Source organism: Xenopus laevis, chromosome 8S (assembly GCF_017654675.1).
Source record: "Xenopus laevis strain J_2021 chromosome 8S, Xenopus_laevis_v10.1, whole genome shotgun sequence".
Lineage (NCBI taxonomy): Eukaryota > Metazoa > Chordata > Amphibia > Anura > Pipidae > Xenopus > Xenopus laevis.
Window position 1 is genome coordinate 36,491,816 of NC_054386.1, and position 12,807 is coordinate 36,504,622.

The following is a 12,807-nucleotide window of genomic DNA, read 5'->3' on the forward strand; positions in this document are numbered from 1 at the left end:
GTAGGTCCTTAAGAAGTGAAGAATGGGAATGAAAGAGTCACTATCTACAGCATGATTCATTGTTCAACTTTTTGTCTTTCAATAGGTCTATCCTCTGTCCGGCACTCCCACTTATATCAAGCCTTACTACTGTGGCCGTTAGTTAATAAAACTAAAATCAGACATACGCCCTTGGCAGCAAATACAAACCAGTCACGATGGGAGACTTAAACAGTTCAGTGGATTTTTACCCAAAGAACCAGCGGCGGGAGCAGAACCATGCTGGAGGGTTTGGTTGCACTTTGCAGGAGCTACGCTCTCTCATGGAGTTGCGAGGAGCTGAGGCCATTCAGAAAATACAGGATAGTTACAGTGATGTAAATGGCCTGTGCAGGAGACTGAAAACTTCCCCCACTGAAGGTAACTACCTCTTTTTATTATGTTCACTAACTTTCTACAAATCATTATTCTAAAGAATGTCATGGATAGCTTGCACCCTTTTGTGAAAAATTAGTGACCATTCCCATGACCATATGAAGGCACAACTTTAACTATGTGGTTATACCAATTACCTACAAAGTCTTAGCAACCCTGGTTGCAAGAGATATGTTGACTTGAAAGCAAGTCAATAGCAGTCTAAAACCAGTAATATCACTATTAAAAAGGAATTTAAATTGCAAAAGTGCTCAGAGGAACATGCTGACTAAGAAGTCACCAAATCATATGGCACAGTAACACCAAGATTTTAAAAATATGGATGTCAGGTAAGTCTGCCCCAAAAGTTTCATTAAATATGATGCCCCAAAGTGGTGACTGCAGTCATATGAAAAAGTTTGGCAACCCCTCTTAATTCATTGGAATTTTTTTTATCATTGGCTGAGCAACTTCCTTTTACTTGAAACAGTAGTATTTCAGCAGTGACATAAAGTTTATTAGATTAACATAAAATATGCAACATGCACCATAACAAAATTAGAAAGGTACATACATTTGAGCACCCCAACAGAGATATTACATCAATACTTAGTTGAGCCTCCTTTTGCAAATGTAACAGCCTCTAGATGCCTCCTATAGCCTTTGATGAGTGTCTGGATTCTGGATTGTGGTATTTTTGACCATTCCTTCATACAAAATCTCGACAGTTCAGTTAAATTTGATGGCTGCCAAGCATGGACAGCCTGCTTCAAATCATCCCACAGATTTTCAATGATATTCAAGTCAGGGGACTGTGACAGCCAATACAGAATATTGTACTACTCCTTCTGCATATGCATAAATGCCTTTATAGATTTCAAAGTGTGTTTAGGTTCATTGTCTTGTTGGAATATCTAACCCCTGCATAACTTCAATTTTGTGACTGATGCTTGAACATTATCCTGAAGAATTTGTTGATATTGGGTTGAATTCATCAGACCCTGGACTTTAACAAGGGCCCCAGTCCCTGAACTAGCCACACAGCTCCACAGCATGATGGGGCCACCACCAAATTTGACAGTAGGTAGCAGGTGTTTTTCTTGGAATGGGGTGTTCTTCTTCCACGATGCAAAGCGATTTTTGTTATGACCAAATAACTAGATTTTTGTCTTATCAGTCCAAAGCACTTTGTTCCAAAATGACTGTGGCTTGTCTAAATTAGTTTTTCCATACAACAAGCGACTCTGTGTTTGCGTGAGTGCAGAAAGGGCTTCTTTCTCATCACCCTGCCAGGCAGATGTTCTTTGTGCAAATTGTGTTGAATTGTAGAACGATGTACAGATACACCATCTGCAGTAAGTTCTTGCAGGTCTTTGGAGGTGATCTTTGGGTTGTCTGTAACTATTTTCACAATCCTATGCATATGCCGCTCCTATATTTTTCTTGGCCTGCCATACCTGGATTTTACAGCAATTGGACACACCTGCCTATGAAGTACAAGGCTTAACGAGCCAATCCAACCAATTTGGTGTTGCCAGTAATCAGTATTGAGCAGTTACATGCATTCAAATTAGCAAAATTACAAGGGTACCCCAATTTTTGCACATCCGGTTTTTCACATTTGATTAATTTCATACAATTGAATACTGCTTCACCAAAAATCTTTGTTCAGAAAACACGCCAGTACTCAGATTTTCCTTGGAAATGAAAGACATGTTACTGTTATCTTTTATTGTTGAAAGTGGAGTAAATTATTATGCAGGCTGAGAGGGGTTCTCAAACTTTTTCATATGACTGTATGTAGTAGGGATGTACTGAATCTCATCTGCACAGAATCCAGGATTCAATGGCATCGGCCAGTGTCTGGCTGAACCAAATCTGAATCCTTCAAATCACGTGACTTTTTGTCACACAAATAAGGAAGTAAAATTGTTTTTAACCACATGCACAGTGTGCGGTTCTTTTTAACCATCCCTGCAACCAATGGTCACAGGAAACATTGTGTATTTTCATTACAAATGTTAAGAGCTGAATCGTCAGATAAGCAGGTAGAAACAATAGAATTCAACCTCTATGTGACGATTCATCAGAAAACCTTGGCCAGTGCTCGGGCCCCAGATTTTCCATCTTGACGACCAATATCGGTCAACTTGTCTCCTACCAGACACACACCGAATATCTGTACGTGTATGGCCACCTTATAACCTACTCATGGTTTGTACACTTGCACCACCTTTATTACTTATACAATGATATCTCCCTTGTTATTTAAAAGACTAATTTTAATGTCAAACAGGCAATGGTCATTATAGTCATGACAAAAGGTTCAAATCTTCACTTACCTGGGTAGACTGCATTGATAATAAAGCTTCTGACACATGGAGTTAGATAGATAGATAGATAGATAGATAGATAGATAGATAGATAGATAGATAGATAGATAGATAGATAGATAGATAGATAGATAGATACTGTAGATAGATACTGTAGATAGATAGATAGATAGATAGATAGATAGATAGATAGATAGATAGATAGATGAGTGAGACACGCCTAGCTCTTTGAGATAAATCGTCTAATATGGTTTGCTCCATCTGCATCTATACCCTAGCTAGGCAAGCAATCAAGGTAGATTGCCCATAGTTCTTTTTCGGCTACATTAATGATTGGAAAGCAACTATAATGGACAGAAAGTAGAACGACATATACCTAGACCAGTGATCACCAACCAGTAGTTCATGAGCAAAATGTCACTCACCAGCCCATAAGATGTTGCTCCCATTAGCTTTAAAGCAGGGGCTTATTTTTGGAATCCTAGATTAGAGGCAAGAACCAGGTGTTCTTCCAAACAGAGCCTCCTGCAGGCTGTCAGTCCACATAGGGGCTACCAAATAGCCAATTACAATACTTATTGTTTGGTACCCAGGAACATGCTTGCTTTTCTCCATATTTCTTTTTACATCTGAATGTGGCTCATGGGTAAAAGACAGAAAAGGACATAACTCATCCTTCCCAACACCACACAGTTACAGTTTTCTGCTACTAGTTAGGCCAAAGCAAAAGTCTCTCTGTATTTCGAAGATCATTAACAAAGAGAATACATTTTTCCCTCAGGGATGTACAGGGGGAAAATGGTTTCTGTTATAGGTAGTGCTTCTTTATTTGCTGTGATTTCAGGAAGTTTAGCAAGTCTATGTGAGAATAGCGCCGTCAATTATAATAACATGTATGGCAAAAACGTGGGTCTTCCCCTGTTACTTGCAATGAGAAGCAGACAAGAAGCCGCTAGATGATGTCTTATTGCACTTCTCTCCAGCAAAGCCGTTTCCTCTACTGGCCTTGTGTTCTAAAAGCTAGAGGGAGGTCTGGGATTGTTGACAGCCTCTTGTTGCGGAATGCAGGGAAATCTATGAATGCCCACCAGGGCAGCTGACATTTTTAATATTTAACTTTGTAAAGAACAGCCAGGAAACCACAGAACGATGATTATAATTTTATTTTTATCATTTAGTCAACTTATGTACATAAAAATGATGCGTGAGGACCGCACATTCACAACAGCTAAATATTTATGTGCAACCTTGTCTAAAGCATAAAACTTTTCACTGTACAGTAACAAGGATAAATAAAATCTTGTAATGAGAAGCATTCAATGGAATCCTAGTTGTAGCCTGCCTTCATAAATGTATGTGGTCCACTGGTCAGTTATAATCTACAACAGGAATGTATTTTAATACCTGCTTTGTCTACCTATGTCAAAGATCACATTGTATAGGGTCTGAGTAGACCTGACAGAGCACAGGTGGACAGGATTTTGCACCCATTCCAACTTTTATCTGGCTGAACCCCAATTGCATTATATTCAGGAAATTAAATTTGTTTTGGCCCCACAAATGCCAGCTTGGTAAGGAGAGACATAGGCAGCCGCCAATTCCATCTGTATTATATAGCCAAAAGTAACTGGACCCCTCCTGGTCAAACATGTCACTCCCACACTGAGGATATTAAGGGATCATTTCCTACTGCTACTGCAGGATTTTTCTGCTTCTATAGGCACAGCGGCACTCAATTGTGGAACAGGAGGAAGTCAGCGGTTGCATACTCAATTTTTTTTAAAAAAATGGAGAACTAAAGGAGAACTAAAGCTTAGAAATTAATATGGCTAAAAATGCCATATTTCATATACTGAACTTATTGCACCAGCCTAACGTTTCATCTTCTTAATAGCAGAAATGATCCAGGATTTCAAACTTGTCACAGGGGGTCAGCATCTTGGAAATTGTATGCGACACTGACATGCCCAGTGTGCTCTGAGCAGCTGTTGAGAAGCTAAGTTTAGGGGTTGTTGCAAATTATCAAGCAGAAAATGAAGTTGGCCTGTGATAAATGCTGATGCTACAGGGTTGATTATTACATTCTGAAGCTAATTACACTGGTTTCTGTGCTGCCATGTAGTAATTATATGTATTAATTACTCATCTATTACTCATCTATTCTATTCTATTCTATGCAGTGGCGGAACTACCGGGGGAGCAGGGGGTGCGAGCGGGCCCCCCGGCAGTCCGCGCACCGTTTTGCGCCTCTTATTCCTGGCCAGTTCCGGGTGTACGGAGGGGGGCGGGGGCACGGCTGCGCGTCCTGCGCCAGGGCCCGCCCCCTCTAGTTACGTGAATCAGCAGAAAAGAAGCTACTGGGGCATCTTTGGAGACACAGATCTTCCCTGCTAAAGGGCTATGGTTGCCTTTGACTGGAACAGAAGCACAAAACATAATGAACAACATCTGCATCTACTTTTTTAGTTAAGCTTTAGTTTAAATGTAGTTGCGCTTGCAGACATAAATGACCCCTTAATATAAAGTTTCTTACTCCAAGGAGTCAAAACATTTTTAGAAAAGAGTAGAAGATAAAGAAAAAAATAGAGTAGGAAGGGTAAGGGAGATATTTAGAAAAAAACATAAGATAAAAAAAACAAGGAGAGTGAAGAAGAGGGACAATGAGGAGAAGTGAAAGGTAGGGCTAAGATATAGGATCTTAGGGCATGGTGGCGCAAGGTAAATGTTTGGGGTGGAGGGGGAAGAGACAGAGGTTGGGGGGAGAAAATTAAATATTAAGTATGTAGGGGTCATCTTCCATTGATTCAGAGTGCTAAGAGATGCCAGAGCGCCCCATAGTGCTCATTCAGAAAGCACTTTTTCTCCTGGTTCAGCTGTGGCCTGCGCATTAAATACTCTGCTGCAAAGTGCAGTGTCAGGGGGCGAAAGCCCTGTCCAGAATGTGTGTCATAAGGACAGTGCTCTTTTGTGGCCTGAGACTTCTGCTGCTCTTTAGCATGTGCATATAAGTGATGCCCATATTAGGGGGTTGTTAGGAGTCCCTTTGTAAATACTAACAGAGAGGTCGTAAATTACTCCATTTTGTCTGTGACATATAGCTTATAAAAATGAACTAAAATGGAATGATAATGGTCTCTTCTGATTACTAGAATTACAGTGATGCGGCAGGCTTTACCTATGAGCTTAAAGATGTGGTAGAAATTAAAAAACATAACATAACACAGTATATTCAGTATATGAAATCGTATCTGGCTTAAATCCATGCATTTTGTTCCTGTGTTTGGTTGACTGACCAGCTTTATGAATGACTTGAAGCCAAGAACATGTCTGTAGTGGAGAATGAATCATGCATAAGCTTGCAGGAGGGAAAGATGTTCCATATGAAAGGATGCTGAAAACATGAAGTGGAATGCTTAAGATGCTCAGCAGCTTCCTTGTGTGTATATCTTTATTCCCAAGTTAGCTGCAATCTATGTGGACTCAAATCTGTTCTACGCCTGAAAAATGCAGAGCTGTTGTGTGCACTCTAGAGAAGTGAAGAGGAGCGCACTACAAACAAATACTTGTACAGAAATACTGTATGAAGACATTTTTGAGCTTGATCCATCAAAACATAACTGCCCAAACATCTAAGCCCCCGCATCTTTTATCTCATCTACAGATGTAAAGGGATCTTTAGAATGGTCAGGAATATATATATATATATATATATATATATATATATATATATATATATATATATATATATATATATATATATATATATATTTATCTACTGGGAATAATCTTTTGGGGCATGTTTATTGAATGGTGAAAACCAAGCTTATTTCCAATAAGAAGATTTCAGCCTTATTTCTAAAAATCCGATTTTTTTTCTGGCTATTTTAATTGTACAATTTTCCTGAATTTTTTCGCAAATCACTCCTGAATTCGGACGATTTCAGATACGAAGCTGATCCAACACTCTATTCCTCATGATTCACAAGAAGGGTGGCTTATCGCCTGAAGCAATGAACATTGTGTGTATATGGCTAAAAATAAATTGGTTAACTACCCTTTCATGATGGCAGGAAGGGATGGTTGGTGGCAGAGAGGGCCCTGGGGGTCAATTGCTTTGGAGGACCCTTTGGTCTCCAGTTTGCCTCATTCTTTTATGATTACCCCAGATGAGACCCTGGAGTATCTAGAAGGGCATTTGATTATTCTTCCAAAATCGCATCTTAACTGGCTTTCAGTCTGAGCCCTCCCCAATCACTAGTCTGTGTCCCCCTATGTGTGCCAGCCCACAATTCTGCTCTATCCCAGCTCTGCCGTGATATTTAAAGCACAAGGTTCGAATTCTTAGTTGTATTATAAAATGTAAGGATGCTCAATAACACAATGGGACAAAGTTATCAAAATGTGAAAGTTGAGTTCTTATTTGGTCTCAGATTTTGATAATCTGCTCCAATGTGACTCACATGGCAGCAATGATTACTATTCAATTGGGCTAAATACTAACAATGGAGCCAAATCGCAGCCTTGTAAAAAGCACAGTGATTCTTCTGTATCCAAAAAAATGTAACCACAGAGTAGGTGCATCCCAAAATAAATAATTTTTTTCAAGCAATATTTTGTAATTTGGTCTAAATCCATTTACGTGCAGTACAGTTAGTACCCAATGTTCATACGCAGAATGACTGCAGAAAATAACTACCTAGAAAATGTCATTCTAAATCATTAGCATTAAAAAGCCTGTCTTGCAGCATTTCATGCCCACTGACGGCGGTTATATGTTGTACACTCAGAGCACAGTCGCCAGAACTACTGGCCTGACGCTTCCCACGAATGGAGCCAGATGAAAGGGTAACAAATGGAACAAAGCAAGTGGGTGCTAGACGTAAATGAACAATCAGTTGCTTAAGCAATGCGCGTGATTGGAAAATAGATCTCAGATTACTTACGGCTGGTTTAAAACATTAGTCTTGTAGCCTCATAAATAAAGAGAACCATTTACTTGATTCCGTGGCTATATAATAATAAAAAAAGGAATGGGCAGTGGAATAACTATAAAGGAAGCAGACCCCACAGGGGGGCGCGAGGGACAGAGAGGTCTGGACAGCAGGGTCTGCATCTTCTATAGTCTTAAAATTCCCCCTCCCCAGCTGCTTTCTTCTCTTACCTGATGAGAGCAGATGGGAAGCGGCGGCCACAAGCTGGTGGGCAGGTGAGGGAGACTCTGGAGTAAATGTGCACCAGGCCCCTCTGAAGATTTTTTTGCAGGGGGGCCCAAAATGGCATTGTTACACCACTGTTTATGGGGAATATTTTTCAGGGGCCAAATTGGCAGTTTAGCTCAGCCTACATATGGGAAAGTTAAAAAGTAAAGGAGAACTAAGGCTTAAAAAACAATATGGTTAAAAATGCTGTATTTCATACACAGAACTTAAAGAGATACTGACATCAGAAAATAACTTTTTAGTATCTATCATAACATTGTCTTTGAATGCTATTTATAATTTTGCCTGATGCTTTTCCATTACCTTTCTTACTACCCTGTTCCTCTATGAGGGGGCTGCCATATTTGTGCTGCAGTAGTCCGTTAGCATTAGAAACTCTAACTGACAGGTTAAGAAGGGACAGTCAGGTTGGAAAAACAGTCAGGTTTATTAACATCAAGTGACAATTACTTACAAAAGCAGAACTAACATGACCTATAGGTACATTTTAATGCAGATTAATATTTTGAAAAGAACATTTTTAGTGTCAGTATCACTTTAATGTACCAGCCCAGAGGTTCAGCAGCCCTATAACAGCAATTACCAGCAGTACCTCCAGCAGTTCCTGATCTTGAATCTTGTTGGGGCATCTTTTGAGTGTCAGCAGCACTGCACATGCTCAGTGTGCTCTGTGCAGCTGTTGAGTTAAGCTAAACTCAGTAGTTGTCAGAAATTATCGAGCAGAAAGTTCTTCTGTTGTAGAAGCTGATGCTACAGGGCTGATCGGAGCTGCCAGGCAACGTGAATCTGAATGACTAATTAGCCCTGTATCATGACTTTTATCATATTATATTGGGAGTCGGTCCCTAAGCTCAGTAAGCGACAGAGACATGTGCAGTGAATCAGCAGAGAAGAAGATGGGGAGTTGGTGGGGCATCTTGGAAGACACAGATCTTCCCTGCTAAATGGCTGTTGTCATGGGCTTGAAAAGTAGCCCAAAGCACACGTGGGAAATAGCTAGCCTACTTTTTGTTAAGCCATAGCCACCTGGCGTGGTATAATAGTTGTACAGGTATGGGATCCATTATTCAGAAACCTGTTATACAGAAAGTTTCGAATTAAGGAATGCCCATCTCCCATAGGTTCCATTTTATCCAAATTTTTAAAAATCTTTTATCTGTAATAATAAAACAGAACCTTGTACTTGATCCCAACTAAGAGCTAGTTAATCATTAATGGTGTTAGCAGAGATTGTTCCAGTGCTTGTTACTTAAAGAAGAAGTTCTATAAAGCAACCAAGTTACTGTTCACACAGAAGTTGGTGGGTCTGTCCTCACAGAGAAGCTGCACATGCAGTTCAGATCAGCTCTCTGATAACAATTGGAAGCAAAACCACCCTATTGGGTTTATTTAATGTTTATATGATTTTTTAGTAGATTTAAGGTATGAGATTATAGAAAGATCAATTATCCAGAAAGCCCCAAGTCCTGAGCATTCTAGATAAAAGGTCCCATTCCTATATAATAATATGAATCTAAAATGTGGACAGAGCAAAAAAAAAGATATTTTTAAGAGTCCGTGGCAATAACTAAAAGCAGATGCCCGCATATTTCCCGAGAACATCTTCACAGACAGAGCTGTATTCACAGTAAGTCTCCAGAGGTGTGAAGGAGGAAAAAGACAAGCAGAATACAAGTGCAAATTAAAAGTGTGCGTGTAAGTGTTTTCTTTTTTTAGTACTGATTTTCACAGATTTCTAAGCCTCCGCGTCCTCCTTGGCATCTCCAAATGAGTGCTAAACAAACTGATCGACAAAAATCTGGCTAGATGTAGCCGTTTTATACAGTTTTTACCTCTATTGTCATACTCCTTCTATGGGAAGAGATATCTGAAACAATATCTTTCATAATAAAGAAAGACTTGGTCATTTTGCGCTCTGACGGGTCCATTAGGTGGACAAAACTACCTGCTTGGTTTTCCAAATTAGGAAAATCTGCCAGTTGCCACCATTGCAGTAGGTAATGGTACCTGAACGTGGTGGTAATGCCCACAGCGTATTCCTTCAATAGGTGCAGCAGACATCCATCAAAAGAATCCCATGCAGCACTGAAGTGACACCATCGGCTCTCTGAAACCATTGAGGTGGCCATACACTTAGAGAAACGCTCATTGTTGGGAAATACCACTGTGATTGGACCCGGCCAACTATGTTGCCCCCTCCTCATGTGCTAGCACAAACAAGCGCACACATGCACGAAGGAGCGCATGCGCCCAAGAAGCCTGCGTGCGCATGCATGGATTGCTTGCACCCAGGAATTGCTGCTGCAGGTAGGAGGAAGCAAGGTTTCAAAACTAGGGGAAGGTGGCAGAAGAGATATGTGCCTGGCACCCCTCCAACTTTGCGCCCTAGGCACGTGCCTCTTCTGCCTACAACTAGATCCGACCCAGCTACATTTTTGATTGTCTGTGCACAAGATTAGAGTGCCATCTAGTGGGTCCAGTTGACAAAAGATTTTTTGTGCCATAATCACAAAAGAATTTTTTTAACTTAATTCTATTTGGGATCAAAATAGATTCGAATCGATTCGATCTGTTTTAGTGAAGTTCAGAAGACCTGACAATCGAATCCAAACTTTGAATGTAAAGTGACTTTACAGCACTGAAATACTGAAGGTGACAAGTGGGTTTTTGGGCTTTTTATAGAGATTTAGCTTTAGCAGATTTGATTATGTGTCTATCAGTGTCAGGGTGTTTGGGGCCCAACTGGGCTTCCATCTAGGGTCCCCCAACTAAGTCACCAACTGTAGTTCCTCCAGATGGCACCGCCACCACCACCACACAGCGAGGTGGGCCCACGATGCCTGGGGCCCACCGGGTTTTTTCCTGGTGTCCTGCCAGCCCAGTCTGACCCTGGAGGTTATGAGTTCAGGGTTAGTATGAAATCCAGCGGTATGCACAAAGGGGCACACAGATTAGAGGGAACATAAGGGAACACTAAGGACCATTGGAATCTGAATGCTCGAAAACATTCAAGAACAATAAGAAAAATTGGTTAGGTAAGAAAAATCCCTAAGAAGTGGAACGTTAGTAGGTGTCCCTCTTTATAATACCACCTTTGGCCAGATGCAAGTGGTATATAGTTGGGAGCACTAAATATGATGGCTGGTCTGTTTTTGGGCAGGCTCAGCATCGCTTAAGCTTTCATTATATCTTTTAGATTGCTTTTATTAATTTATCAATTTACAAAGTCTGTGTAATTCATGTAGGTTGAGAAGTTGCAATATAATCTGCTTTATATACTGCTTATTTGGATTATTAGAGTTAGAGGGCACATTCTTCATAAGAAACAACCGCCTGCCATCATCACACTAGTGCCCAAACTGACTGCATCTGAGAATTCATACATTGCCCTCGTCACTTCTTAAAGGAGTAATTGAAAGGATGGAATAATTGTACTCTTTCTAATTAAATCTGCTGGCACCCCCTCCTTTCAGCCCCCTCGCACCAGTACCACCAGCAGTGGTAACAATACAATCTGGAAGCTGCAAACGGTTGGTAATTAGAGATGTGCGAGTGACAAATTATTCTATTACAGTAACCTTTCAGGGAAAGCACAAGATTATACAAGCAGCATTAATGGATACTCGGTGTTGTTTACATCTCCACTGTCACTCCAAAGGGGCATTAATAGCTTGTTTATTAGTAAACAACAGAGTTGATTTTAAAAGTGCCTCTTACATTTATATATATATATATATATATATATATATATATATATATATATATATATATATATATATATATACATATATATATATATATATATATATATATATATATATATATATATATATATACACACATATATGCATGCATGCCTTGTATCCTTTATATTTAAATAATACACAAAAACCATGAATATTCTGTAAATTATATCCTTATAAATGGCTTTTAGTGATGTCAACAGTTATAACAGAGCTTAGTGAAGTCATTTTTGTCACATGACTCACAATAACTTGTGTATTCTATTAAATAAAGTACCCCTTGTTGGAAAATATGAGGATATCAGAAGTAATCTTGACCCGTATAAAGGCATGGGGGGTATATTTATCAAAGAGTGAAGTTAATAGTGAAGTTCCGTCACTAGAGTGAAATTCCGCCACTTCCCATTCATTTCTATGGGGTTTTTAAAGGCGTATTTATCAAAGGGTGAAATTTCACTTTCACCCATTGATAAATACGCCTTTCAAAATCCCATAGAAATGAATGGAGAGCTGCGGAATTTCACTCTAGTGGTGGAACTTCACTCTTTGATAAATTTACCCCATTGAGTTTTTATGTGGTCAAGGAACTCCTCTGTGACTTATAGGGGCCGATTCACAAAGGGTCGAATATCGAGGGTTAATTAACCCTCGATATTCGACTGGGAATTAAAATCCTTCGACTTCGAATATCCTCGTCTCTCTTCCGCCCCGCCCCCTTAATCTCCGGTTACACTGACAGAGTCTCTCTCCGTCTTTCAACCCCCCACCTCATCTACGGGCCGGCATTGAAAGTACAGTTCATGTCAAATCTGGAAAACAAATGGTCCGATTCTAAGGAGAGCACAGATTTATATAGTGGATAATGCACCCCCTACCGTAATTTATAAAGATATTACAAGTCACCGAGGAGTTACGTGACCATATAAAAGCACGAGGCCGCAGGCCGAGTGCTTTTATACAGGTCACGTAACTCCGAGGTGACTACAAATATCTTTATAAATTTCGGTAGTGGGTGCATTATTCATTATAATCTACACATACACATAATCTATGCACACTTCAGTTTATTTCCGTTCCATTTTCCCCTATGCTTTACATAGTCCCTGTACCTGTGTTGTA

The 12,807-nt window shown here is 39.9% G+C and overlaps 1 protein-coding gene across 6 annotated transcripts in view; it reads left to right on the forward strand.

Annotated features, from left to right (window-relative positions):
- Positions 1–12,807, forward strand: part of atp2b3.S (ATPase, Ca++ transporting, plasma membrane 3 S homeolog) — a 120,891-nt gene that overhangs the window by 51,171 nt on the left and 56,913 nt on the right. For all 6 annotated transcript variants that reach the window (XM_041575122.1, XM_041575119.1, XM_041575121.1 and 3 more), the window contains exon 3: positions 86–399. In XM_041575122.1, coding sequence (XP_041431056.1) covers positions 198–399 — 202 coding nt within the window. In that variant the 5' untranslated portion in view covers positions 86–197. The remainder of the gene's footprint in view (positions 1–85; positions 400–12,807) is intronic.